Consider the following 27,951-nt stretch of genomic DNA (forward strand, 5'->3'; position numbering starts at 1 on the left):
CCTCTCCCACCCACTGCCCCAGCCCCCAGCAGAGCCCTTTCCCTCACCCCTGCCCCATCCGCCCCCCAGCCATCTGCTCCAGCCCTGGGAGAGGAAGAGGAGGCACATCATGGAGCTGGGAGCCCTTGTGCAGAGCTGGAGCCTGGGCAGTCACAGGTGAAGCTGTTTTCCTGCAGTGGAGCTGGAGAAACCCATCAGAGGGGACACAGGAGAGATGAGCCACCACGTCCGACTGGGACCGAGCCCCGTGGGCCGGGGACGCTCCGTGCCCTCCCCAGTGCCCAGCCAAGCACCCCCTGCCCGGGCTGTGGGCACCAGGACATGCTGCACCAGTGATCAGAGAGTGCAAAAGGACAGATACAACGGAAAAAGCAAAAACTCTGTTCGGGTTCGAGCCCTCAGCCATGGGAGACACAGTTCCTGCCTGGAAACCTCTTCTCCCTGTTTGTGGAGCAAGGATGTGACCCTGGTCACTCAAGAGCTGCGGGAAGGGCTGTGGGAGCCACCTTGCTCGTGGGCACCCCCAGCAGTAAGCTTAGCAAGTGTGTGTGTATATATATTTATATATATTTATCTCTATCTCTCTCTCATGCAGCCCTACGAATAGAGGAAGAGCAAACAGCCAAGCAAGAGGTCCGGATGGGAGCTCCTGTCTGCAGGGAGCAGGGGCACCCCAAGGCTCACTCCCACACTGCCCTGCCTCCAGCAGTGGTTTTTTCCTAGCTTATATTTTACAGCAGTACCGTAATTCCCTACAGCACCCTGAGCCCTGGCACAGCAGGAGCTCTGGGAGCGGAGCTGACCCCGTCCCAGCGGGGGCTGCAGTGCTGGCACCCCCTGCCCTGTCCCAGCCCGGGCCATGGCGTGGGCACCGGGGTCTGGTGGGAGCCTGGGAGCTGCCTGTGCCACCCACCGTGCCTTGGCGTGCCCAGGGTGTCCTGCCTGGCCTGGGGGTGTCCCCGTGTCCTGCCTGGCCTGGGGGTCCCTCTCGTCTGGGCAGGGGGACCGTGCCCTCTCTGCCTTGCTGCCCCCTGAGCACCGTGAGCCCACGGAGAGTTGTTCTCCAGCTGAGCTCATTTCCCCACCCATAGCAAGCTGCTGCTGGGCCTGGGAGCCAGCCCAGCTCTGGGACACGCTGCCCTGACTCCGGGAAGTGCCACCACACTCAGCACAGGCAGGGGACAGGTGACACGGCAGCGCTGTGGCCCCCTGCCACCGAGGGAGGCTAGAGAAGAGAGAACTAGGGCACTAGCTTGAGCCTTTGGCTTTCAAAGCAGCAGGATTAATAAATTCCGCCTAGAAATGGAGTCCTGGGAAGCTGGACATGCAGCAGCGAGGAGGAGGATGAGGAGGATGAGGAGGATGAGGAGGATGAGGAGGTGGCGAGTGCCACGCGGTGCCAGCGCTCCTGGATCAGCTGATGAGCGGGGCCGAGCGGTCGTTTGTCACCGTTGGCTTCAGCTGGACGTTGGCAAAGGGGTTCCTGTGGAGGAAGAGGAAGAGGAAGGAAGAGTTAACAGGGTGTGGAGGCCTGGAGAGGACAGGGCACCGGCACAGCGAGCGAGACTGGCGAGACCCCAGAACCAGCAGCGTTTGGAGAGGGCTTAAACTGGAAATGCTCTGCCTTGTGGAGCCCCCAGCCCAGCTGCCCCACTCCCTGAGCTGCCCCCAGTCCTCAGCTGTCCCCACTCCCTGAGCTGCCCCCACAACTCTGCTCCTCTCCCAGCTAAGCCATGGTCAGAGATGAGCCAAGCCCAGCTGCAGGGGGACGTTCTCCTACCTCGCTCTCCTCCAGCCTAGAGCTGGGGATGCCAGGGGGGCCAGGGCTGATGAAGCTGCTCCAGCCTCCTCCAAGGCTGGATTCCAACAGTTCCCACAGGTGGGAGCGCTGTGGGATCACCCAGCCCTGGAGCAGGGGGTTATGGCTTCACTGCTGGCCAAGGGCAGAGCTGGCAGCTCCCTGCAGAGCCCTTGTGCTGCCTCTGGGGAAGTTAATATCCAAGAGGAAGAGTGTGGGAGACTAAGGACAGCTGGATGAGCTTGTCAGAGTCCAGAGCCCAGACTGGCTGACCTTGGGTTTCACCTACCTGGGGTGTCCCCAGCACCCTCCTGCTGCCATCGTCAACCTGGCCAGGACAGGGTGCAAGGATTCCCTTGGCATGGGGAGCATCCTTACCCCTTCTCCAGGAGGGCCCCTCTGTCCTCTCCCAGCAGGAGTTAATTCCCAGGGGGTGTGGGCAGCTCTGGGGTCCCTCTGGCTGCCTGGGGAGCCACCAAGCACCCCCTGGCCTCCCTGCAGCCCCTCTGTCTCATCTGCCCACTGCCCCCAGCCCTCCCCAGGAGCCACACAATCCTTCTGTGCCCAGTGGGAGCAATGGCCACAGCTCCCCATGCCAGGTCCCACAGCTGGGCCTCGGCTGGACACCCACCGTGGGGGCACAGCCCTGCTACCCCTGAGGGGGGTTCAGGTAAAGTGCTGTGGTTACCATGTGCACCTGCACCGAGCAGCTTTGGGATGTCCCCAGAAGCTTTGGGATGTCCCCAACCATCTCCCAGAGCAGAAGGAAGATGCTGGGACCTGCGCCCCTCTGGGACAGGGTCTCACTGTCAGCCCCAGGCCCCATCTCTGCCATCCCTCAGCTCTCCACATTCGCTTTTTCTTTCCTTAAAAGATAAATGACTTTTGCTTAAAAATAGGGTAATTAATTTCACACCTAATTAATGCAGCTGCTTAGATCACTTTCCCTCCCAAGATGCCAAAATAGATTCTAGGACTGGAGGGAGAGGAAAAGTTGCTTTGATGAGTCACCCGGGGCTCATTTAACTCTTTCTGTACTGGCTGAGAAGAGCCACTGGGATGGAGCCCGCAGCTCCAGGGAAAGCAGCTCATGGATCAAAGAGAAACGGGGAAGGAGCTCTCCAGGCTCTGCAGTGCCAGCGAGGAGGAGGCTCTCGACTCCTGGGAAGGCTCCTGCATCCCATCCCTGGGGCCAGGACCAGGAGCCTCCTGGGACGAGTCTACAACAAAAAAAGCTGCTCAAAAAACCTGCGGTTAGTGCGGGCAGGGCTGGGGCCGGCGGACACCTACAACCAAAGAGCCGGTTACGGGCAGAGGGGGCAGAGCAGCTCAGCATCCCGGCAAGCGCAGCAGCCACGGCAGCGGGGCGAGCAGCACAGGCAGCCGGGGAGCCCCGGAGCTCGGGGACAAGCGGTGGTGACGCAGGGAGGGGACGGCGAGGCGGGAAGCAGAGCGGTGGCACCGTCCCCGCGCAGCCCCGCGGCCTCACCCGCTGCCCAGCGCACCCAGGGCTCGGCCCCGCGACGCCGTCACTTACTAACTACGGGCAGGGCCACCTCAAAACCTGGCCACTTCAACATCGGGGCTGCAAGGGAAACAGAAGGCAGGTTGGAGGACGCCGGGACGCTTGATGGGAACAGAAGGTCGTGGTTAAGGAGAGACTTAAGGCCACGAGCCGGCCGGTGGCCCGAGAGCCCGCTGGCCACCCCGCACGCAGCGCCGGCAGGCAGAGGAAACAGGAGGAAAAAGAAGAAAAAGGAGGAAAAGTGGTGTTTATTGAGTCGCTGGTGCTGTGAGGAGGGGAAGGAAGGGCACGGCCAGCTGGAGCTGTGGGAGTGCGGCGGCCGGGCACGGCGGGGGCTGCGGAAGGGAGGGGGCGGCTTCCTTCCCCCCTCTGTGCCGGCCACCGCCGCTTTCCCAGCGCCGGGAAAGCGCAGCCGGAGCCTTGGCATGCGGGAGCAGGGGCAGCATCACCCCTGGGATGCTCAGCGAGGGGGAGCCGGCCCTAAAGCAGCTGTCGCTGCTCCCGCTCAGCGAAGCTGTTTAGTGCCAGCGGGGCTGAGCGCGCACAGGCAGCGTCCCCAGGGACGGAGCGGGGAACAAAAACACGGCCTGGGAACGCGCGGTGGGCGATGCGGGCGGTGAGGGCAGCACGCAGGCACGGCAGCCGAAAAAGACACCGAGGCCCAGCTCAATGCAATAAATAAAACTTTTATTCAAACAATAACTCAGTACAGGGCACAATTCTCTCTGGCTTTTAAAAAAAGGTTTTTCAGCACTTTACAATCTCCACACAGGCTTTGCTAGGCTGGGTTTGTGTTTTTTGTGGTTTGTTTTTTTCCCCCTCTACATTCAGTCATTCATCGTGAAATATCCTGGGTTAAAAATCCTTAGCAAAATTCGGACATCGATGCAGGAGGGGCTCAGAACAGTGTGCCCGGAGGCGAGGAGATAACCCAAAAACTGGTCCGGGGGGTGGGGGGGGAGGTCTATTGCCAGCAATGTCCCAGTAAACAGGCAATGTCAGAGGTCTTAAAAATCACATCAGAAAAAAGCGTGAACAGCTTTGCAGTGGAGACGGCCACGGGCACTGGGAGGGCTACGGCCGGGCTAGTGTGGAGCGGGACCCCCAGAGCGGACTGGGAGCCCCCCGGGCACTGCCGGGGCTGCCTCGCTCCAGCCTGGCTTGGGCACGCGAGCAGCCCTCGGAGCCCCAGCCCTAGCGTGAGGTAACAATACCTTGCTACAAAAAATATATATATATATATATTTATAAAACAACCAGGAGTAACCCTTCCGGGGGGGTTCCCGCAGCCGGCGGGACCCCAGCCCAGAAGCAGCCCTTTCCCCGGGGCGGGAGCTCTGTGCCATCCGCTTCTCCCAAGGGATGGAAGCGGATCGGGCCCAGGGGGAGGCGCGGGGACGCTGCCCCCCCTCCGGGAACGGCATCCCGGGCGCGGGCATCCCGGATGCTCAGTAACAGTACGGACACCAGAGGCCATGCATATGTGATCCAGTCTGGGAGTTTGGTCCAGGCTCGTGCGGGGCGGCCGGCGCGGCCCCTGGGGGGGACAGTGCATCGCTAACATCACACGGGAGGACAAACACCGGGTCCCACTAAGTGACAACTGCGCCCGGGCTGTGAGCACAGACCTGGCGGCAGTTTCTGCTCCAAAAAAGGCTTCAGAAACAAGGGCACTGTGAACACCGGGGAGGGGTGAGAAGCACCATGGTTTCCTTGAAGATCACAAGAGTTTCAAATCCAAAAGAAGTAGAGAAAGAGAAACGAAAGGGAAGGAAAAAAAAAGGGGGGGGAAAAGAAGCAGAAAGCTCTTCCAAGCAGCAAGGGGCCGCTGCGAGCCCAGGTGTCCTCACACCGTTGATACCAAACTGCCACTGCCGCTGCGGAACAAAGCACAGAGATGCCAGAGTGGCCGCGGGGCAGCACCGAGCTCACGGCACCGCGGGCGGGACCCTGCACGGCCACGGGCTCCACCCAGCCCCAGGAGCGAGACAGGGCAGCTCCACAGGGCAGCTCCGAGGCACAGGGGATGGATGGAGAAGGTGCTGGGGAAAGGCCTGGGAGCCTGGGCTCTCCGTGGCTTCCCTATCCAGGCGTGAGCCAGGAGGAGGGTGGGAGACGCGACTCTCTGGAGGAGCACGAGCTTGGGGACACCAGGCTGGCCCTGGGACCTGCCCCCGCTGCGTCCCCCCATCTCACAGATGAGACCTGGCCCCACCCCAGCCACTGCCAGTCCCCGGGGAGCCCATGCAGGGACCCCTGTGGGGACACAGCCCCACGGCTTCGCCCACAGCCAACACCAACAGTTCGCAGGGAATGTGACAGCAAGGTGACATCTTACCTGTTGACGGACCTCGTCCCGTAGTCATCGAGACCCTGTGGGGAGGAGAGGAGGAAGCACAGTGAGGGACCTGTGGGCTGTTTGCTCAGGTGCCACTGGAGGGTCACACGGACAAACCAAAATGCATCAGGACCCAGGGCCGAGAGCTGATGCATTTGGAGAGGAAAAGGAGGTATGGAGATGATTGGAGTGGGATTCAGACAGCAGGGAGTGAAGCTCCACCACTCCCTGGAGGATTTATCTGGCCAGACATGGAAAAGCGACTGCTGGGAGAGCCCTGCTCTGCTCTGCCCAGCCCCTGTGAGGAACAGAGCTCTGGCTGCTGCTGAGACTGTTGGAAAGGGGCTGCACGACTGAGAGACACCAGTGAAATGTTCTGTGGAAAGAGGGGTTGCCTGTATTCACTCCCACCAGAAACCCACAGGGTTTTGGACCATTTTCTCCTTTGGCCGGTGCTGAGCAGGCTTTGAAGGGAGGGACTGAGGGGCAGGTGGGGATCAGGCCTGGAGAACATCCCTCAGGGACATCCCTCCTTGAGCTAGGGCCTGCCCTGGGATACAACAGGAGCAGCTCTGCTCTCCATGACAAACATGGAGAAAGCTCCAGGAAAGAGGGGGAGTCTCTGGCCTCTGAGCTGGCCATGCACCAGCAACCAGAGACCCACATTCCCACCTTCCCAGGAATGCTCCCAGTCCCAAAATACCAACCCCAGCAGCAAATCCTGCTGGAAAACCCCAGCAAAACAGCAAGAAGTGGGACTTTGCTTCCACCCCAGTCCCTGCAGAGAGGACCAGATCCCATCTGACCTGCCTTGGGAAGGGTTGGTGCTGACTGCCCTTCTCTCTCCCTCCTCATCCTCTCCCCTCTGCCAGCATGTGATGCCAGCGTGGCTCATCCCACTGTGCACATTGTGGAGGGAGAACTCCCCTACACTGGTAGCTCCTGGGTTATGCTGATCTCATCTGCTGTGCATCCTCCCTGGCTTGTTATCCAAGAAGCCCTGGGCTTGCTTTGGACACTCTGGAATCCTGTCCAGGATCTGCCCCAGTGTCCCCACGGGACTGTCACCGGCTTGAAGTGGCACGTGCCAGAGAAAACACCTCCAGCTGCCTGTGAGCAGCCCGTTTCTGGTGGGAGACTCCCATGGAGTCGGCAAGTGTTGTCCTTTGGGGTTTTACAGGGCCATTTTGTGCCACTGCCCCCCGTGCCTTGCCTGTTCCTCCCCATCCATGGGCTCCCTGCATCCCTTCACCCCAGCAGAGGTGCTGGGCAGGAGCAGGTCCAGGCAAGGCACGCGGATCACCAGGCACAAAACAGCCAAACTTCCATAAATCCCAAGGGAAACATTGCAAGCGTCGGACTTACAGCTGTCGACCTAGTGTAAGGCTTGTAGTGAGCGGAGGGTGCTTGGCAGAGGCCACTGGAATAGTCTTTAATTGCACACCCATAGGGCATTAGGTAGTCCTAAAACAACGAACAGAGGTTGGAGAGCCGCCCTGGCACCCCCAGGCATCCGCAGCGCCGGCACCGGGAGCGCTCCCGCTCACCCCAGCCCATCCCAGTGGGACAGGAGCTGAGAACCCCTGCCAGCACAGCAGGGACAGTGCCCAGGGATCTGTCCAGCATCCCCCAGGGCTCAAACACCCCCCCAGAGTGGGAGAAGCTGGCAGGAGAGGCTCACCTGGGAGAAGGCGGGCACGGCCACGCTGTAGGGCCGCTGCTTGAAGGTGTTGCCACCCTGTGTTGGGAAGGCCTGGGAGGCCATGCCATAGTCTGGTGGCGGGATGGAGATGTCATCCTTGTCCAGCAGGTTGCCAGTGCTGCTGCTCTTCCCTTGCTGCAGGCTGGGGGGCCCAGAGCAGAGGTGTCAGCTCCGTGCAGAGACCCCCAGGCCACCCATCTGCAGAGACCCCCAGGCCACCTATCTGCCATCCGCTCATGGCATCCCCCCAGAGCCAGCAACCACCCCACTGTGCTGTTATTCCAAAGGAATTCCTAATTCCCATCCCAAGGACACCCTGTCACCCCACACGATGCTCCTACCTGGTGTGGACCCGCTCGCTGCCATCATTGTCAAGGACCCGTGTGTAGGAGAAAGGAAACCAGCCCCTCCTGAAAGGCAAAGGGGGCATGAAGTCAAACCCAGGTTTGTCCCAGATGAGGCTGCTCCCCAGGACAGCCAGCTCACTCACATTTTGGTTTTCTCGCTCTCTCCGTAGTGCCAGCCGTCGCGGGCCTCGGGCACCAGCAGGGTGATGAGGTCTCCCTCCTTGAAGCTCAGGAGGGTGCTGTTATCCCCGGCAGCGTGAGAGAAAATCGCCTGCACCCTCGTCCGGCCGTTCCTCTCGAGCCCGGCGGCCATGGAGCTGGAGCGTGGCAGTGTCTTGTTTTCAGCTGGGGGAACAGACACCAGTGGGTGCCCCGAATCCTTCACCCCATCCCCAGGCACAGGACAGGTCCCCACCCCTCCTTATTTCAGCCCAGGTTGTGGTTGTACTACAGCCTTCAGTGTGACTCACACCTTCCCCCTCAGCGAGCAGCTCCCGGCATCACCCACCAGCCATGGCAAAGGGAGCAGGCTCCCTGTGCCACATTCCACAAGATTTTCCTTCTGGAAATCCTGTGAAACCCCAGGGCAGAGCCCAGCTCCAGCATTTCCTAACGCCGAGCTCAGGAGGCACAAGCAGCACTGGACACCAAAGGGATGGCGTGGTCACTGTCCCCCCACCAGCAGCACCCCCAAGAACCATCCCCACCCTGGGGCTCCCTGTGGGCACTGGGTCCAGCAGAGGCAGCTCCAGGGCCCTGGCAGCGGGGCTGGGGCCTCACCTGAGGCGTAGCTGTTTTTCGGCGCCACGTTTTTGCGAACTGGGAGTGTATTGGAGTAAGAGTCACTCAGCTGCTTCTGAGGCTGGGGAGGAGATAAAGATTTGGGCTGTGCTGGCTTCATCTCAGACCAGTGGTTGTACCCGTCGCTGTCAGAGCCCGAGACTCCGTTCATCACCGGCATGGCCTCCTGTGCCGACATGCGCTGCGAGAGAGGAGGGGAGGGGGACACGGAGGGCTTCCTTAGGGCATCCCTGCAGCGCCAGGAACATCCCTGCAGCGCCAGGGCAATCCCACTGCAGCTCCAGGAACATCCCTGCAGCGCCAGGAACATCCCTGCAGCGCCAGGAACATCCCTGCAGCTCCAGGAACATCCCTGCAGCGCCAGGAACATCCCTGCAGCTCCAGGAACATCCCTGCAGCTCCAGGAACATCCCTGCAGCGCCAGGAACATCCCTGCAGCTCCAGGAACATCCCTGCAGCTCCAGGGACAGCCCTGCAGCTCCAGGAACATCCCTGCAGCTCCAGGAACATCCCTGCAGCGCCAGGAACATCCCTGCAGCGCCAGGAACATCCCTGCAGCTCCAGGGACAGCCCTGCAGCTCCAGGAACATCCCTGCAGCTCCAGGGACAGCTCTGCAGCTCCAGGGACAGCCCTGCAGTGCCAGGAACATCCCTGCAGCGCCAGGAACATCCCTGCAGCTCCAGGGACAGCCCTGCAGTGCCAGGAACATCCCAGTGCAGCTCCAGGGCAATCCCACTGCAGTTCCAGGGAAATCCCTGCAGCTCCAGGGAAATCCCACTGCAGTTCCAGGGAAATCCCTGCAGCTCCAGGGAAATCCCTGCAGCTCCAGGGAAATCCCACTGCAGCTCCAGGAACATCCCTGCAGCTCCAGGAACATCCCTGCAGCTCCAGGGAAATCCCACTGCAGCTCCAGGGAAATCCCACTGCAGCTCCAGGAACATCCCTGAAGCTCCAGGGCAATCCCAGTGCAGCTCCAGGGCAATCCCAGTGCAGCTCCAGGGAAATCCCACTGCAGCTCCCCAGTGGGGCACAGCTCCAGGGACAGAGGCAAATCGGAGCTTTGTCCCATTGGGTTTAGTTCCCAGCCAAACCAAACTGCTCTGGGGCAGCAGTGGGGTCTCCTCTATGGTATCTTACTGCTCTGAGCTCCCCTGGACCTGCCAATTCCCTGCTGAGCTCTGTGCTCAGCTCGTGTCCCCACATCAGTGGGACACCCTCTTCTGAAGGGTCCTTCATCCCACGGGTCATTGCAGACCTTTCCCTGCAGTTACTGGGGTACCTGGGTTCAGTCCCACAGCTTGGGGACCAGCCTGGACAGGCAGGTCCAGCTCCTGGGTTCCCCAACAGAGCCTGGGAGCCCCTGCTCTGCCAGAGCTCAGTGGGATGGGGTGGGACAGGCAGGTCCAGCTCCTGGGTTCCCAAACAGCTCCTGGGAGCCCCTGTTCTGCAGAGCTCAGTGACCCTGGTGGGATGGGGTGGGACAGGCTGCCCGTGCCCAGGTCAGGCTCCTCCCCACACCTCAGGATGGCCCAGAGCTGCCATCCCTGCCATCAGTGACAGCCCATCCAAGGACAACTTGCCGAGGACAGCGGTGACACCGGCCCGGGCTCGTCCCTCCGGCTTTGCTCAGAGGGCAGGGCAGCTCTGGCACAGGGATACTTACTCCTACAAAAGGTGCCAGCTCCGGGGGGACAGGGAGAGGTTTGGCACCAGGGATGGGATCAGAGATGATGAGGTTGGACTTGGATGTGGACAGAGGGCTGGGCATGATGGTGCCATTGCTGCTGGCAGCCATCTGCTGCATCAGCTGGATGGCGCGCTCCGGGATCTTGTTGGGGTCCGAGCAGGATTGCTGCCACAGCGGCAGCTTCTGTGTCAGCATCTCCTTCCCCTGCAAGAGCAAAACCAGGTGTGAGGGCACAGGGGTGCAGCTGGTGTGCCCCCCTTCCCTGGGCAGCACCACACGGAGCCAGGGCTGAGCTGGGACTGATCGATGGCTCTGTGCGTGGCACAGGCAAGGTAACACCCAGGGATGTGCTGCTTCCAGGCTCTGGTGGCACCAGAGCCAGGCAGGAATCATGAAAAATGGGAACGAGGGAAGGGAAAGGTAATCCAATCTCTCCCCATCAAGATATCCTGTGTGCAGCATGTCCAGGCCGCAGGGAGCTGGGCCCCATGTGGAGCAGAGAAATAAAACCAGGCTGAAACCCTGGCAGGGCACAGCCCATGCTCCAGGCTGTCCCCACATCCCCAGGGAGGAGCTGCTTCCTTGGGGTGCTCAGCCCCAGCAGCCTCCAGGCCCCTGTGCTCCATCCCAGCCCCACTGCTCCCTGCCTGCAGTACCATGCTCCAAGGGGGAAACAGGTGGAGCCAAACTTGTCCTGATTCACCCAGAATGTACCAGCACTTCCCCTTGTGTGACTCAGAGGGGGAAGATGCCCCAGCCCCCTCGAGGTCACTCCCAAGGGTGACCCGATGCCTCTGCTCTGCCTCATCTGGAGACAAAATGTGGTTCTGCATATCAAACCCTCTCTACATCCAATTTCAAAGTCCCTGCATATTTCCCCAACACCAGCAGCAGGTCCAGCCTCATGATCCTGTGGAGCATCCTGCAGGAGCCACGGGCAGCAGCAGGGTTAGGGTTAGGGTTAGGGTTATGGAGTTTTGAGCAGGACACACACCACACTCTGGACAAGCCACCAGCCAAGTCCCTCCTGCAAAATCAGCCTGTGTGTGCTGCTGCAGCAAGGTTTTGTTCGGTTCCTGCTGGCCACCAGCCCTGGGAGGTGCTGCACTCCAGGAGGTTTTCCCCTCCTGCACTCTGCTCGCCAATCCAAGCGTGGATCCATGCTGTGGATGTGCCAGGACAGAGCTGACTAATGCCAGCTCCCTCTCCTGCTCCAGTGCCAAGCGTGGTGGTGACAGATGGCTGCTGTGAGCCACGGAGGGCGGTGCTGGGGAACAACCAGAACGGAGCACGAGGCTGCAGGAGCAGCACCAGCCCCTGTCTGGGTGGATCCTGCTCCATGCAGCTGCTGCAGCTCCCCAGGCGGGCAGGGGCAGCTCCAGCCCTGCTCCAGGGGCAGCCATGGGCAGGAGGGATTTGAAGCAGCTGCTCCTGCTGGGGCACCTTCCCTGGAGTCACCTGCTGGTCACCACCCCCTCGTTCCCTGGGTCTGTCCCTGAGTGTGTGTCCCTGTGTGTGTGTCCCTGTGTGAGTGTCCCTGTGTGAGTGTCCCTGTGTGTGTATCCCTGTGTGAGTGTCCCTGTGTGAGTGTGCCTGTGTCTGTCCCTGTGTGAGTGTCCCTGTGTGTCCGTCCCCGTGTGTGTCCCTGTCTGTCCCTGTGTGTGTATCCCTTTGTCTGTCCCTGTGTGTGTGTCCCTGTGTGTCTGTCCCTGTGTCTGTCCCTTGGTGTGTGTCCCTGTGTGTCTGTCCCTGTGTGTCTGTCCCTGTGTCTGTCCCTCGGTGTGTGTCCCTGTGTGAGTGTCCCTGTGTGTGTGTCCCTGTGTGTCTGTCCCTGTGTGTCTGTCCCTGTGTCTGTCCCTCGGTGTGTATCCCTGTGTGAGTGTCCCTGTGTGAGTGTCCCTGTGTCTGTCCCTGTGTGTCTGTCCCTGTGTGTCCGTCCCCGTGTGTGTCCCTGTCTGTCCCTGTGTGTGTGTCCCTGTGTGTCTGTCCCTGTGTCTGTCCCTCGGTGTGTGTCCCTGTGTGTCTGTCCCTGTGTGTCTGTCCCTGTGTGTGTGTCCCTGTGTGTGTGTCCCTGTGTCTGTCCCTCGGTGTGTGTCCCTGTGTGTCTGTCCCTGTGTGTGTGTCCCTGTGTGTGTGTCCCTGTGTCTGTCCCTGTGTGTGTGTCCCTGTGTGTCTGTCCCTGTGTGTGTGTCCCTGTGTGTGTGTCCCCGTGTCTGTCCCTGTCCCTGTGTGTGTGTAGGGGGGCTGCACCAGCTGAGGCTTTTGGGATCCCAGGCTGTTCTATGGGGTGCAGCTCGAGCTGGGAGCAGCCCCAGTGCCAGGGCAGCCAGCCTGGCTCTGGTGGTGCCACTCACTCACCTTGGCGTGGTAGGTGATGGCGCTCTTGGCCACTGCACACTGCTTCTCCACCAGGAAGCAGAAGCGTCTCCTCTCTTCTGTCAGAGCTGTCTTGTAGCCATCAGACACGTAGTTCTCCAGCTCCCCTTGCTTGTTGCTGATGGCTTCGATGTACTGCAAGAGAAAGAGGAGCAGGGAAGGGGCTGCTGGCAGTGCTGTGGGGCAGGGGAGGGGCAGGGAGAGGGGTGGAAGGGACCCAGGGACACACCAGGGACAGACACAGAGACAGGGACAGACATAGGGACAGGGACAGACACAGGACACACCCAGGGACAGGCACAGGGACAGACACAGGGACACACACATGGGACACACACCCAGGGACACACACCCAGGGACAGACTCACACACACACCCAGGGACACACACACAGGGACAGACACACACACAGGACAGACACAGGGACAGACACAGGGACACACACACACAGGACACACACACAGGGACAGACACAGGGACAGGGACAGACACAGGGACACACACGGGACACACACACAGGGACAGACACAGGGACACACACCCAGGGACATACACCCAGGGACAGACACACACAGGGACAGACACAGGGACAGACACACCCCCAGGGACAGACACAGGGACACACACGTGTGCCTGCACACCCCCCCAGCCCCTTACTCATGGCAGCCCCCACGCAGAGCTGACTCAGCCGTGGGTGCCCGGCACGAGCTGTACCCGCAGCCCCCGCTCAGCACCGGGCACGGGGGTGCCCCGGGACTGGCAGGGGCTCCCTCAGCCCCCGGCTCAGCCTGGCACAAACCAGAGCAGATCCCAGCCTGTTCTGGCATCGCCCGGGATGTGCCGGGTCCCTGCCCGCTGCTGAGGATGGCACGGGGACCCTGCCACACACAGGGGTGCTGAGGGATGGCATGGGGACCCTGCCACACACAGGAGTGCCAAGGGGACCCTGCCACACACAGGGATGGCACGGGGACCTGTCACACACAGAGGGGTGCCAAGGGGACCCTGCCACACACAGGGGTGCTGAGGGATGGCATGGGGACCCTGCCACACACAGGAGTGCCAAGGGGACCCTGCCACACACAGAGGTGTCAAGGGGACCCTGCCACACACAGGGATGGCACGGGGACCTGTCACACACAGGGATGCTGAGGGATGGCATGGGGACCCTGCCACACAGAGGGGTGCCAAGGGGACCCTGCCACACACAGGGATGGCACGGGGACCTGTCACACACAGAGGGGTGCCAAGGGGACCCTGCCACACACAGGGGTGCCAAGGGGACCCTGCCACACACAGGGATGCTGAGGGATGGCATGGGGACCCTGCCACACACAGAGGGGTGCCAAGGGGACCCTGCCACACAGAGGGGTGCAGAGGGATGGCACAGGGACCCTGCCACACACAAGGCCCCAGCCACACACAGGGCCACCAGTGCCTCTGAAACTGCCAGCAGTGCCTTCAGCCTGTGTTTACCACAGGGACACAGAGGGGCGGCTGGGCAGTGCCACACACTGGCACAGGATGCCCTGGGTGTTCCCAGGTGCCACAGCCTGGGCTGGCAGACACGGTGGCCCTGCCAGGCTGGCAGCTGGAGGCTCCTCTGCTGGCTCCTGCTCTGCTGTGATGGTGCCAGCACGGCTGTGCCACGCTGGGCTCTGCCAGCGCCGCACCTGGCACGGCAGCAGCACACGGGGGAACCCCCAGCTGCTTTGCCCTGTGTGATGGAAAGGTGGCACAGGGGACCCCAGGGACAGCACCAGCCTCCCTGGACACAGAGGTGCCCCCAGCTCCCCGACCCGGCCACTTCGTCCTCCCTGAATCCCATTGCCCTGCAATGGGGCACCAGGGGAGCAGCACCCCCTGCCCATCACTGTCCCACACTGTGACACCTCCCTGCCACCTCCTCTTCCCTGGGACAGCAGCGCCACGACACTGGGAGGCCACAACAGCCCCAGCCCAGGCAGGGCTGGACCTGCTGCAGGCAGCCCAAGCTTCTCTGAGATGGAAATTAAAGTGGAAATTCAGGGCCCAGAGCAGCTTTGCTGCTTCTTCACGGTTATCAGTTATTTTTAGCATGCTACAATATTTATTAAGAGATACATAAAATGGAGCAAACCAACAAAAGCAGCAAGATTCAGTGACATCCCAGACTTCAAAGGGGGATTATTTTGGGGCTGGACCTGCTCCTGGCTCCCACCCTGCTCTGAGCACCCCCTGAGAGCAAAACCCAGCGCAGAGCTCGTGCCTGAGCCAGCAGCTTTTGGGCCTCCCCACATTGCACCAACATGGGTGAGGGAAAGAGCATCAGTGAGAAATGGATTAAAAACCCGTTTTGCAACCAGCAACCCTATTTCAAAGAGAATTTTTCCCACCAAAATGAGAAAATCCGGGGCGAACGCCTGTGGCCATGAGGAGGAATCAGCGAAGGGAGCTGAGCTGATGGCTCTGGGCACACACAGGGGGAAGGGATGGAGGCTTTGACACCATCACCCCAAGGCAGAGGCACGGGGCATGGCACTCGGAATGCCAGGCAGCACCAGGCTGTGCCAGCACAGAGGTGCTGGGGCAGCGTGGCACAGGAGGAGGCACACAGAGCCCGAGGAGGAGGAGGAGGAGGAGGAGGAAGAGCTGGGGAAGGCTCCTGCAGCAGCAGGCTAAGGACGGCAGCAGCCGCCTCCTCCCGGGTATTATTAGCCTGGAACAGCACAGGGACAGAGCCCAGAGGAGCAGCCTGGCAGTGGTGATGGGAGCTGGGGAGTGGTGCCCCAGTGCCAGCCCTGGTGCCAGCCCCAGTGCCAGCCTGCAGAGCCCCCAGCCCTGGTGCCAGCCCCAGTGCCAGCCTGCAGAGCCCCCAGCCCCAGTGCCAGCCCTGGTGCCAGCCTGCAGAGCCCCCAGCCCCACTGCCAGCCCTGGTGCCAGCCTGCAGAGCCCCCAGCCCCACTGCCAGCTCCAGTGCCAGCCTGGAGAGCCCCCAGCCCCGGTGCCAGCCCTGGTGCCAGCCTGCAGAGCCCCCAGCCCCAGTGCCAGCCCTGGTGCCAGCCTGCAGAGCCCAGAGCCCCAGTGCCAGCCCTGGTGCCAGCCTGCAGAGCCCCCAGCCCCAGTGCCAGCCCTGGTGCCAGCCTGCAGAGCCCCCAGCCCTGGTGCCAGCTCCAGTGCCAGCCTGCAGAGCCCAGAGCCCCACTGCCAGCCCTGGTGCCAGCCTGCAGAGCCCCCAGCCCTGGTGCCAGCTCCAGTGCCAGCCTGCAGAGCCCAGAGCCCCACTGCCAGCCCTGGTGCCAGCCTGCAGAGCCCCCAGCCCTGGTGCCAGCCCTGGTGCCAGCCTGCAGAGCCCTCAGCCCCACTGCCAGCCCTGGTGCCAGCCTGCAGAGCCCCCAGCCCCACTGCCAGCCCTGGTGCCAGCCTGGAGAGCCCCCAGCCCCAGTGCCAGCTCCAGTGCCAGCCTGGAGAGCCCCCAGCCCTGGTGCCAGCCCTGGTGCCAGCCTGGAGAGCCCCCAGCCCTGGTGCCAGCCCCAGTGCCAGCCTGCAGAGCCCCCAGCCCCACTGCCAGCCCTGGTGCCAGCCTGCAGAGCCCCCAGCCCCTCCAGCTCAGCCCTGCTGTGCCTGGGATGGGCCAAGCCCTGCTGCCCACACTCATCCATGGGCGGCTCCACGAGAAGGTTCTACCCCAGGGGAAGGGGCAGCAGCTCCCCTTCCTGCAGAGCCCCACTTTTGGAAGGAAAGCACAACCCTGACAGCACCTGAAATAGCAGGAGCACACACAGACCCCGACCCCCATTCATTGAATTAATTTAATTTTCCCCCACCATCCTGCCTAATTTCCTAACTGGGCCACCGAGAAGGAGAAGGTGAGGAGTGGAAAGAGCTCAGCTCCAGCTAATTTGGCTCAGACTCCCCGCAGGATCCCCACGCCTGGGTCAGGCACGGCTCCAGCCCAGACACCACAGCAGGGACAAACCCTGATCCTGGCAGCGTGAGGGCTCCAGCTCCCAGCAGCATTTAAATCCACAGGTACAAGCCTTATTTACACCCCAGGCTGGTTCAGCCAGGCTGCTGCTGATTGCTGAGCCGAGGAAGGCTTGTCTCAGCCAGTCGGAACACGCCGCTCCGCAGCGCAGAGCCCACGCTCCAAACTTAGTACTCAGAGCTTTATATACCTCATGGAAATGTGCTCCTGAGCCATTGATTTACCCAGAGCCTGGTTTTACACGCTGTTCCAGCACAAAATGGCGAGCCACGCTCCTTGTTCAGTTTGGGTTTGCTCAGAGTGACAGTGGGCTTTCAGATAACGCCCAGGAAGGGAAATTCAAATCCAAAGGCTGTTAAATGTGCCAGATGCACGGGGGGAAGGTAACACACAAAGCACAGCGTGAGATCTCGGGGCTGCACTCCAAGGAGAAGCTCTGCCTTGCCCAGGAGTGAGGCCTCACCTGCAGCCAGGTGCCCAGCAGGACCCCAGGGCTGCTGCTCTGGTCTCCATTCCCCAGAAATGGGGAAATCTCAGCCACGCCACACTGACCCACAGCCAAACACCTCTGCAGCTTGGCATGCCCTGATCCCCTGAAGGGGCTGGGGGAAGGGGCTTCCCTGCCAGCCTCAGCAGCTTCTCCAAAACCCCTCTGACAAGCACAAACCACTCCAGCACTGTAAACTGAGGCTTTGACTGATTGAGGTTGTCAGCTTCAAACTCACATGCTAAGAATTGTCTAAATAAAAAATAAAATCCCCAGTTTGAAGGAGGAGAGAGAAACCCCATTGTGATCCGAGCAGGGCTGGTGGCTGTGCCCAAAGCCAGAGCACACCCCAGAGCCACCCAGGAGCTCCAGAAAATCTTTTCTGGGTTTCTAGGTTGGAGAGGCCTCAAATAACTCCCCCGTGCCGCGCCCCCCCTCCCGCATCCACTTCCAATTCAGCGGGAGCTGCTGACCTAATTAGCAGTGTCAGCACGTGGGGCACAGCCCTGGGCACTGGGAGCCTGCCAGGATGTGCCACGGGGCCAGGCTGGCAGAGCCTGGGCACCCCTGGGTACGGAGGGGCTCAGCCAGAGACCCCCAGAGCGGGCACAGGAGCAGGGCTGGAGCCACAGAGGGCAGTGCCAAAACCACCCCTGCCATGGTGGGCAGAGCCTGTGCCACCCCTGCCATGGTGGGCAGAGCCTGTGCCACCCCTGCCATGGTGGGCAGAGCCTGTGCCAAAACCACCCCTGCCATGGTGGGCAGTGCCAAAGCCAGGCCGAGTCACCCCGTGGGTCAGACAGGAATTAGGAGCAGCAGATGAAGGGGGAACGAGCTGCTGCCAAGCCCCAGCTGGGGCAGCCACTGATGTCCTGCACACAAAGGCACAGAGGGCACACAGGAAGGCACAGAGGGCACACAGGAAGGCACAGAGGGCACTCAGCCCTGGCACCTCCCCAAGGCCAGCACGGTGGCAGCTCAGGGGATGCAGATCAAGGAGCAGCTGAGGAATGTCGAGCCCCGAGCTGCAGGAGCACACGAGGGGCACACACTGCTGCCAGTGCAGGTGGAGCAGCTCCTGCCCAGCCTCTGATAAGCTCAGCCTGGCTGGGAAATGAGTTCAGAGCTCCCATCCCAGCCAGGAACGTGCAGACACGGGGAACACGAGCCAAGGGCTGAGCTCCACACAGAAATCATCACTCCAGGTCATTCCTGGTGTGTTTGGCACCCACCAGGCTGAGCCAGGGGCCAGCCCCAGGGACAAGAGGGGACCCCCAGCAGGCAGGAGCTGCCCTGGGGTCACCAGCACAGCACAGCCCCGAATTTGGGGGTCAGAAAGCCAAGGGGAGCACGTGGCAGGCGCGTTTCCAGCCAGCAGCAGGAGGGATGCAGAGCAGGGAGGGGCTGTGCCCACCCCAGCTCTCATGCCAGGGAAGGATTGGGCAGGACCAGTGAGGAAAGAGAAAGGAAAGGTTAGGGAAGAGAGAGGGCTGTGCTGGATCGATGCAGCAGCCTGAAATACCTGGAAGGAGTAAACACAGAGAGGAGGGAGGGTTTGCTTAGGCAGTCAGGAGGGAGAAGAGCTAAGTTGGGTTGATCAGCAGGGGAAGAGCATCTGAGCAGGCAAAGCTGCTGAAACCCCAGCACTGCACAGAGGCAAAGCGAGCAGGGCAGGGATCCTCAGCCTGGAGAACTTTTCCTCATTCCCAAAATGCTGCTTGTGGGGCAGCTGGCAGGGCCTGGAGCAGCCCCGGGGGTGGCACTGTCCCCTCCTGCAGCCCCCCAGCCCTGTGTGCCACCCAGGGAGCTTGGGTGCTGTGTCCAGCCAGGCATGGCACTGCTGCAGCCCAGCCTGGGGCTATCCCAGGCTCCTCCAGAGCCAGGAAGGAGAGCAGAGCTGGGGATGAGCCCTGACCCAACCTCTCCTGCACTATGGCACATAAAACAACAGCCCCACAGCAGGGAATGGCCACCACAGAGCCCAAACACATTTCCCTGCCTTCTGTGGGCTCACTGACCCTGCAGGAGCCCCCCAGAGCCACAGCAGAGCCCTGCAGGTTTAACAGCCTCCCCTGCCTGCCCAGCAGCAGCCCCCAGGCAGGAGGGGAGCCCCTGACCCTGATGTGCTCCCCAGCAGCCTCCCCCACCCAGCTGCAGCCAAAGCTGTGGGGATCAGGCTGGGCCGTGGCTGCTGATGGACACCCAGGGCGAAGGGGGAGGCAGAGCAGGGCCTGGGGAGGGAGGGAGGGAGGCAGCCCCCAGAGCTGGGCAGGCCAGGCTGCCCCCCCTCCCCTGGGCAGGGCTGTCTGCCCTCGTTTGTCACATCTGCAGCAGCCCCAGCCCTGCACACATGTGCTGTTACATAAAACCCAGAGAGCAGAGCAGCAGGGGAACGCTGGCAGCCTCACCTTCCCCTGCCCAAAACCTCCCCCAGAGCAGGGACAGCCCTGAGCCGCACAGGAACATCCCCAGGAACATCCCTGGATCCAGGGGCACCCTCTGCCAGGGCCCCACCTCTGACAGGAATTGGAATTTCTGCCCCATATCCCATCCAGCCCTGCCCTCTGGCAGTGGGAAGCCATTCCCCCTGTGCTGTCACTCCAGGCCTTGTCCAAAGTCCCTGTCTTGGAGCCTCCTTAGGTACTGGAAGGGCTCTCTTCTCTCTTCTCTTCTCTTCTCTTCTCTTCTCTTCTCTTCTCTTCTCTTCTCTTCTCTTCTCTTCTCTTCTCTTTCTCTTTCTCTTTCTCTTTCTCTTTCTCTTTCTCTTTCTCTCCTCTCCCTGGGTTTGGTTCATGTCCTCCCTCAGCCTAAATCCCAGCCAAACCTGGAGAGAGTCACCTGGAGCTGCTGAGCTCGGAGTCCTTCCCCATTTGACTTTCACACAAGCCTCATAACCTGGTTTGTGCAAACTCTGCCATTTCCAGCTTCCTGACCTACACCTAAAATTATTTCTCCTGATGGGAATACCCAAATGAGGTTTCAATGACAGAAGCTGATAAAACCCCACAGGTTATTTGGCACAGAGGTATTTAATGTTGAAACCATTGCCATGGGAGCAGGGCTGGGTGAAGGCAGGGGCTGAGCTCAGCCCCCAGTGCCCACCCAGGGTCCCCCACTGTCACCTGGGCCAGCAGAGCCTTTCAGGACAAACACCCAGCCCCAGCTCTGCTATTTAAGCTGAATTACAGCCAGTTTAGCCTCAGCCCCATGCAGAAATCCAATTGCTCACAGTGCTAATATGATTTGATAAATACTTTGAACCAACATAACTTCATTGCTGAGCTGCAGATTCAATCCAGGTCCCAAACCCATCATGACCTTGATTTCATGGCCTGATCACAACCAGCCCTTGATGAAATTACAGCACTTGAGCTTCCTTGGCGATTGTTTAATCTTAATATTGTTCTCATTCTTCTTCCTCAGAGATGTGGAGCGAGTGGCATTGGTTTGTTCCCCTGGTTCTCAGCAGGGTCAAGCCCCACTCAGTCCCTCCACGAGGAAGATGAGGCACATGGGACTCCCAGCCCTCACTCCTTGGGTGGAACAGCAGCTCAGGGCTGATTCCCAAGGAATAAAAGCCTGGCTGGATGTGGCACTCAGCACATCTGCCCCTGGAGCTGCTGCTGCTGCCCCTGGAGCTGGTTCAGGGCTGCCCAGTGAGGCTGGGCTGCACACCAGGGGTGGTTTAACTCCTTGGCTGCAGCACTCATTGGGAAAACTCCCCCAAAAGCAGCAGGAGACAGGGGCCAGGTGATGTGGGACGTGCAGAGCAGCCTGGACCAGCTCTGTCCATGCAAGGAGGGGATGGCACAGCTCAGGAGCAGCCTCCTGCAAGAACCTGTGAGCATCTCACCCCCTCCAAAGCCTCTGCTCCGCAGCCATTGCTGTGTGCAGTCCCTGCTGGAGCCCAGTGCTCATTTCTGCTTTTCAAAGGGGAGCAGCTGAATGGAGCAGGTGAGAGCTCTGAGCCCTCGCTCTGGGCTCTCTGATCCTTCCAGCAGGGTGGGAGCACAGCCAAGGGCTGTCCTCAGCCACAAGCAGGGCCTGGGTGGCCCCAGAGCTGCTCTGACTCTGGCAGACATTACATAAACCCCGGGGTCCCTGCAGGACAGCCCTGTCACCACGTGTCCCCTCGCACTGGCAGGTGATGACAAGATGTGGCCACTCCACAGGTGGCGGAGAGGCAGGAAGGAGCCAGCTCTGCTTCCTGGAGCATTAAATATGAAGGGAGATGATGACAGAGCACCAGACTCCTGGCTGGCAGCTGCTCCAGCAGCTTCACAGGAGCAGCCTCCAGAAGAGCAAGATGTGACTGCTGCCTCCAAGGAGGTGACACTTCCCTCAGCAGCAGCTTCTCCCACGAGGAGAGAAGGAGCCAGGGCACGAGGAGACTGCAGCAGCCCTGGCTGATGGCTCTGTGCTCCCCAGGCACAGCATCAGCATCCCAAAGCCATCCCCAGGGGCTTCAGCAGCTCCCAGGAGAGCACCAGGGCTTGGGCAAGGGGACACGGGGTGGCCTGGGGCCAGCTCAACAAACCAGGCTGAGGAGAGCACAGCCCCACACAGCTCCTGATCCACTCAAACCTGGTTTCACCTCCCCAAAGCCCAGTTCCAGCTCCCCAAGCCCAGTTCCAGCTCCCCAAGCCCAGTTCCAGCTCCCTAAATCCCAGTTCCAGCTCCCCAAATCCCAGTTCCAGCTCCCCAAGCCCAGTTCCTGCTCTCTAAATCCCAGTTCCAGCTCCCTAAATCCCAGTTCCAGCTCCCCAAGCCCAGTTCCTGCTCTCTAAAGCCCAGTTCCAGCTCCCCAAGCCCAGTTCCAGCTCCCCAAAGCCCAGTTCCTGCTCTCTAAAGCCCAGTTCCAGCTCCCCAAGCCCAGTTCCAGCTCCCCAAAGCCCAGTTCCAGCTCCCCAAAGCCCAGTTCCTGCTCTCTAAATCCCAGTTCCAGCTCCCCAAGCCCAGTTCCTGCTCTCTAAAGCCCAGTTCCAGCTCCCCAAGCCCAGTTCCAGCTCCCCCAAGCCCAGTTCCAGCTCCCCAAAGCCCAGTTCCTGCTCTCTAAATCCCAGTTCCAGCTCCCTAAATCCCAGTTCCAGCTCCCCAAGCCCAGTTCCTGCTCTCTAAATCCCAGTTCCAGCTCCCCAAGCCCAGTTCCTGCTCTCTAAATCCCAGTTCCAGCTCCCCAAAGCCCCAGACAAGGCTCTCTCCCCAGTTCCAGCACCAACCCCCCCACATTTCCAGGCTGGACCCCACCTGCTGCAGTTTCCCCTCTCTCCAACGCCCAGTGTTGAGGGTTTTAACCCCAAACCTCTTTTTCTGCTGAGGAAACCCCAGCTCTGCAGCCAGCAGAGCAGAGAGGGAAGTGCCCTCCTGGCTGCATTCTGCAGTTTTGACTTTGTGAGCAGATCTAAGGCAAAGCAAACCCCCAGAGAGAGCAGCAGAGCAGCCACAGAGCCACGGCACACTCTGAGCTGCCAGGGCCTCACCAAGCTCAAAAGGCACCAGAAACCTTTCTGGAGATAAGTACTTCCCAAACACTCCCTGCTGAAAGATGAAAGGCACTGATCCTGCCTCCCTGCCCCTGGGGCTGTGCTGACAGGGGTGCCTCAGCCCTGCTAGGAAGGTTTCCTTCCTCCTCCTCCTCCTCCTCCTCCTCCTCCTGCTGCTGTGGGATCCCATCCCTGCCCTGGCAGCAGCTCTCCCTGCTGGGGGTGACAGGGTTGGATCCCCTGTGCCCCCAGGCTGGGCTCGGGCCTGACAGGGCTCTTCCAGCTCAGCAGCAACTGCACAACTGGGACTCGTGGAGACACCAGGCTCAGAAGTGGTTTCAGCTGCTCTGGAGAGCAGCAGAGCCTCCAGCACAGTGGGCTGGACACGAGGAGTGGGGTGGCACCTTCCAGACCAGCTCCAGCACCTCCCAGTGCTCCTCCAGCATCTTCCAACCCGGCTCCAGCACCTCCTACACCTTCCAGACCAGCTCCAGCACCTTCCAGACCAGCTCCAGCACCTTCCAGACCAGCTCCAGCACCTTCCAGACCAGCTCCAGCACCTCCCAGTGCTGCTCCAGCATCTTCCAACCCGGCTCCAGCACCTCCTACACCTTCCAGACCAGCTCCAGCACCTTCTAGAGCTCCTCTAGCACATCTCAGCTCTTCTCGAGCATCTTCCAGTGTTCCAGCACCTCCCAGCCCTGCTCCAGCACCTCCTACACCTTCCAGACCAGCTCCAGCACCTTCCAGACCAGCTCCAGCACCTCCCAGTGCTGCTCCAGCACCTCCTACACCTTCCAGCCTGGCTCCAGCACCTCCCAGCCCAGCTCTGGCTGTGCCACCTCGGGCACCTCCCAGACCCACAGGCTGAGCACAGATGATGATGATGATGATGGTGGTGATGATAATAATGATGATGATGATGATGATGATGATGGTGGTGGCTGCATCCTCCTCCTTCAGTGCCAGCTCTGGTTCACACCAGCATCTCCCAAACTCCAGTGCAATGAAGGGTGTCACTTCCCCAGCACAAACACCACTCTGCCAGAGACTAAATGCCACCAAATGCCACCAAATGCCACCAAATTCACCCCCAGGAGCAAAGTGCCACCATTGTCCAGGTGCCCTTCAGCAGACACAGATCTCTGACGTGTGAGGAACAGCCCCTGGTGCCAACATCACACAGACCAAACCATTCCTGGCTGCAGGAATTCACCTTGCCCTGTCCAGGCACCCCTTGTGCCACCATGGTTCGGTGGCTGCGGCTCCTGCAGCAGCTCCCACGGCCAGCCAGGGCACCCTGGGGCATCAGGAACCCCTGAGGGTGCCTGGATGGGGCCAAGCTCACAGTGAGGAGGGCACAGAGGGCACAGCAGAGGGCACAGGGCACAAACCCCTGCTGCAGATCCCACGAGTGCCACAGCCCCTGGGCACTGCCAGGAGGTGCCCGGGGTGCCCCTCAGTGAGAGCCAAGCCTGGCTCCCCCTCAGTGGGAGCTGTGCCTCCCCCTGCCCACCCCCAGCACACATCACACTGCTCTGATTCACCACAGCCACCCCCGCAGGAGGGGGCACAGGCACAGAAAATGCACAGGAAATACACAGGAAAACACCAGAAACCACCAGAAACCACCAGAACACCCCTCCTGGGCACCATGGAGCAGGCAGAGCAGGGGTTCGTGCTCCTGGGGGCCATTTCTGAGGTGACAGCAGGGGGACAGGTGGCTGGAGCAGGGGCAGGCAGCTCCAGCCCCGCTCTGCTCTGGGAACAAACAGTTCCAGTGCTGGCTGCCACCCCCTCCCACCCACAGCCCCAGCCCTGCCTTCCCCAGGGCTTCACCACCCCCAGGGGTGTCCCCAGCCCTGTCTGCAGCTCCTTGTCCCCCCAGTGTCCCCCAGTGTCCCCAGCCCTACCTGCAGCTCCTTGTCCGAGTATTTCTGGGGGTTCTTGCTGCCCTGGCTCTTCTTGCGCAGCTTCTTCAGCTCAGCCTGGCACTTGTCCAGCGAGTCCCCCTTGCTCCTCTGCTCCGTCTGGTACTTCTTGAGCGCAGCCTGGAACCACAGGGGACAGCTCTGAGCCCTCCCAGTGCCAGGGGGGACAGGGACAGAGCCCCAAAGCCCAGGGGACACACAGGGGACACTGTCCTGGGCGTGGTGGCACCAGTGACACCCAGCTGTGACCCCCAAAGCCCAGGGGACACAGGGGACACTGTCCTGGGTGTGGTGGCACCAGTGACACCCAGCTGTGACCGCCAAAGCCCACAGGGCACAGGAGACACTGTCCTGGGCATGGTGGCACCAGTGACACCCAGCTGTGACCCCCAAAGCCCAGGGGACACACGGGGGACACTGTCCTGGGTATGGTGACACCAGTGACACCCAGCTATGACCCCCAAAGCCCAGGGGACACAGGGGACACTGTCCTGGGCATGGTGGCACCAGTGACACCCAGCTGTGACCCCCAAAGCCCAGGGGACACTGTCCAGGGTATGGTGACACCAGTGACACCCAGCTGTGACCCCCAAAGCCCAGGGGACACAGGGGACACTGTCCTGGGCATGGTGGCACCAGTGACACCCAGCTGTGACCCCCAAAGCCCAGGGGACACTGTCCAGGGTATGGTGACACCAGTGACACCCAGCTGTGACCCCCAAAGCCCAGGAGACACAGGGGACACTGTCCTGGGTGTGGTGGCACCCAGCTGTGAGCAGGGACAGGAGCTGTGGCACGCTGTGGCACAGGGAGCGGCGCCAGGGCAGCCCCAGGGCTGTGGCAGACTCACAGACACACAAACTCACACTCAGGTACCGGGAGTCCAGCTCCACCTTCTGCTCCAGCTGCGTCAGGAGCTCGTTGTGGAAGGACTTGAGCTGCAGGGAGAGAGGAAACGCACAGAGATGGCTTGGGGGGCACTGGAGAAGGGCCAGAGGGGCTGAAGAGGGTGCCCGAGCGCTGCAGAGCCTTTGGAGCTCAGCAAAGCCAGGGCAGAGGGGCCGGTGGCATCTGGACCGGGTGTGGCAAAGCATTTCCCACTGCCAGGGCCCTGGCACGCCAGGCTGGGCACTCACCATCTCCTCCAGCTGGTTCTGGATCTGCCTGTGCACCTCGGCCATCTGGAAGAGCACGTCCCCTGCAAGACAGCACAGGGAGGGCTTGAGGCACCCAGCCCAGGGGCGCCCCAGGGCCGGGGCAGCTGCAAGGAGGGGTCCCCACAGAGCTGGGGGCTCCCCTGTGCCCACCCTGGGGAGCTGCAGAGAGCTCACCTGGGACACTGGGACAGGCAGGCAAAGCTTGGGAGGCAGGAGCCCAAATCCAGGGGCAGCCCTGGCCCAGCACAGGGACAAGGACAGCCCTGGCACAGAGCAGGGCACAGGCCAGGCACAGCCCTGGCACAGAGCAGGGCACAGGCCAGGCACAGCCCTGGCACTCAGAGCTGGGCACAGGGACAAGGACAGCCCTGGCACAGAGCAGGGCACAGGACAGGCACAGCCCTGGCACTCAGAGCAGGGATCCAGAACCAGAACCTGGACCAGGACCAGGACCAGAACCAGAACCCCAAATCCATGGGCAGCCCTTGCTCCTTTGGCCCAGGACAGGGACAGGCACAGCCCTGGCACTCAGAGCAGGGCACAGGGCACAGGCCTGAGCCCTGGGATCCCCACTGCAGCCATGGAATCCCAGCTCTGTTCTGCAGCCAAGCAATCCCAGCTCTGTTCTGGCACTTCCTTTGATTTTCCTGGTTTTTCCCTGTTGTGCAGCCCCACGCCCAGTGCTGTTCCTGCAGGAAGGGCTGTGGCCTGGCCCAGCAGCAGCCCAGACACACTCAGGAGCATCCTTCAGGAGCACCAAGAGCCCTGTCTGTGGGTCAGAGCGAGCCTGGGGACAGCCCAGCTCTGTCAGCTCTTCTCAGGGCTGCCTCTGGAAGCTTTTCCTCCCTGCATGGCAGGCTGCAGCTTCCCAGGAGGCTCCCGGCCTCTGTGGAGCTGTTTGTACATGAAAGGCAGCATCTCCCTGGGGTGAGGGAGCCAGGGGGAGCCTCCCCCAGCACAGCTGGGCATGCAGGGCAGCCCCAGCCTGTCCCCAGTGTCCCCCAATGTCCCCCGATGTCCCTGGGCGCATGGGCCATGTCCCAGCTGAGTGTCAGCACCCCCAGGTGACCAGGAACAACCTGCCTGTGCCCTCCTGCCTGCAGCAACCCCTGCTTTGCACCACACTCTGTGTCCCAAAGCCTTCTGCAAACACTAAAATCCCATGCTGGGCAGGCTCTGCCCCCTCTGCTGCAGTGCCAGACCTGGCTGTGGCAGGGCCACTGTCCCCTGTGCCCCCTGAGCTGCAGCAGTGCCCAGGGTGCCCCACAAACAAAGGGAGGGGTGCCCAGGGTGTCCCACAAACAAAGATCTCACCCCAAAGCCAGCCCAGAGCTGCAGGGATGAGCCTAAACTGTGACTGAGCAGCAGGATTTGAACTGGATCCCCCAAAACAAATGTGAATTCCCACAGAGAATGGGAACCCACTCTGCCACCCCACACCTGCTCACTGTGAGCTGCTTCACAGAACCCTACAGACGATGGGAGACTGAACATCTCACCCCAAAGCCAGCCCAGAGCTGCTAAACTGTGACTGAGGGACACCATGGCAGCTGGGAAGCCTCAAGAGCCCAAAATCCGCTTTGGAAAAGAGCCTGTGGCACTGTGCCAGGGTGAGATGGTGGGGCACCACCCCGGGCTGTGTCCCAGCCCTGGCAGCAGCAGAGCCGCTCCCATCAGCTGCCACAGGGATCTGAGCATTAACCCCTGAAGGGCAGCAGGACAGGGCTCAGGCCACCTGGGAGCTGCCAAAACACACATCCTGCAGGTGGGGAACCCCGGGGAACCACTCGGGGTACACAGAGAGGCCAGCATGGGCAGGAGGAGGAGGAGGAGCTGCTGCTCGGGGCTGACTCACAGTATCGCCCTGGGAGAGGAACCACAGCGCTGCTGAGGGCCCTGCCCTTCCACACCCACCCACCGCGGGCAAACAGGTTGTTCCACATCCCTGCTGGCACCAGCACAGCCGGCTTTGCCCCTGCACAGGGGGAAGCAGTGGCAGCTCAGCTCCCAGGGGTTTGCTCTGCAGCTCTCAGAGACTCAGGCTCATTTTCTGACCCCCCCCGTAAAACGGGCTGTGGGCCGTGTCTAATGGAAACACCAAGGATGCGTTAATCAAGGAGCAAACGGCTCGGAGACAGAGGTGGGCAGGGGTGCAGCAGCCCAGGGTGCCCTGCAAGGGTGGCAGGAGGTGGTGCCCAGTGCCAGGGGACCATCTCCCACCAGCAGCAGCACCCTGGCTACCCCAGGATCAGGGCCAGGACTTGGGCACATCCCCTAAACACCAGCCAGCACCAACCCTGCTCACACAACACCTCGGTGCTGAGGATCTGACACAGCCAAACATGAGGCAA

At 61.3% G+C, this 27,951-nt stretch overlaps 1 protein-coding gene across 6 annotated transcripts in view; it reads right to left on the reverse strand.

Annotated features, from left to right (window-relative positions):
* Positions 1 to 41: 41 nt before the first annotated feature.
* The window catches only part of BAIAP2 (BAR/IMD domain containing adaptor protein 2), a 45,065-nt gene continuing 17,155 nt past the window's right edge, over positions 42 to 27,951 (reverse strand). Inside the window, exons 4-15 of one of the 6 annotated variants that reach the window (XM_036394568.2) lie at positions 25,580 to 25,641; positions 25,310 to 25,381; positions 24,426 to 24,563; positions 12,558 to 12,710; positions 10,176 to 10,403; positions 8,491 to 8,692; positions 7,854 to 8,055; positions 7,705 to 7,773; positions 7,343 to 7,505; positions 7,027 to 7,125; positions 5,662 to 5,696; positions 43 to 1,483 (exon numbers count right to left, since the gene is read on the reverse strand). In XM_036394568.2, the coding sequence (XP_036250461.1) occupies positions 1,414 to 1,483; positions 5,662 to 5,696; positions 7,027 to 7,125; positions 7,343 to 7,505; positions 7,705 to 7,773; positions 7,854 to 8,055; positions 8,491 to 8,692; positions 10,176 to 10,403; positions 12,558 to 12,710; positions 24,426 to 24,563; positions 25,310 to 25,381; positions 25,580 to 25,641 (1,493 nt within the window). In that variant the 3' untranslated portion in view covers positions 43 to 1,413. Of the gene's footprint in view, positions 1,484 to 3,335; positions 3,384 to 3,989; positions 5,201 to 5,661; positions 5,697 to 7,026; positions 7,126 to 7,342; positions 7,506 to 7,704; positions 7,774 to 7,853; positions 8,056 to 8,490; positions 8,693 to 10,175; positions 10,404 to 12,557; positions 12,711 to 24,425; positions 24,564 to 25,309; positions 25,382 to 25,579; positions 25,642 to 27,951 lie in introns of those variants that run through there. The other 5 variants (XM_036394565.2, XM_036394566.2, XM_036394563.2 and 2 more) reach the window with 5 other exon arrangements.

This window comes from Molothrus ater, chromosome 19 (assembly GCF_012460135.2).
Source record: "Molothrus ater isolate BHLD 08-10-18 breed brown headed cowbird chromosome 19, BPBGC_Mater_1.1, whole genome shotgun sequence".
NCBI lineage: Eukaryota > Metazoa > Chordata > Aves > Passeriformes > Icteridae > Molothrus > Molothrus ater.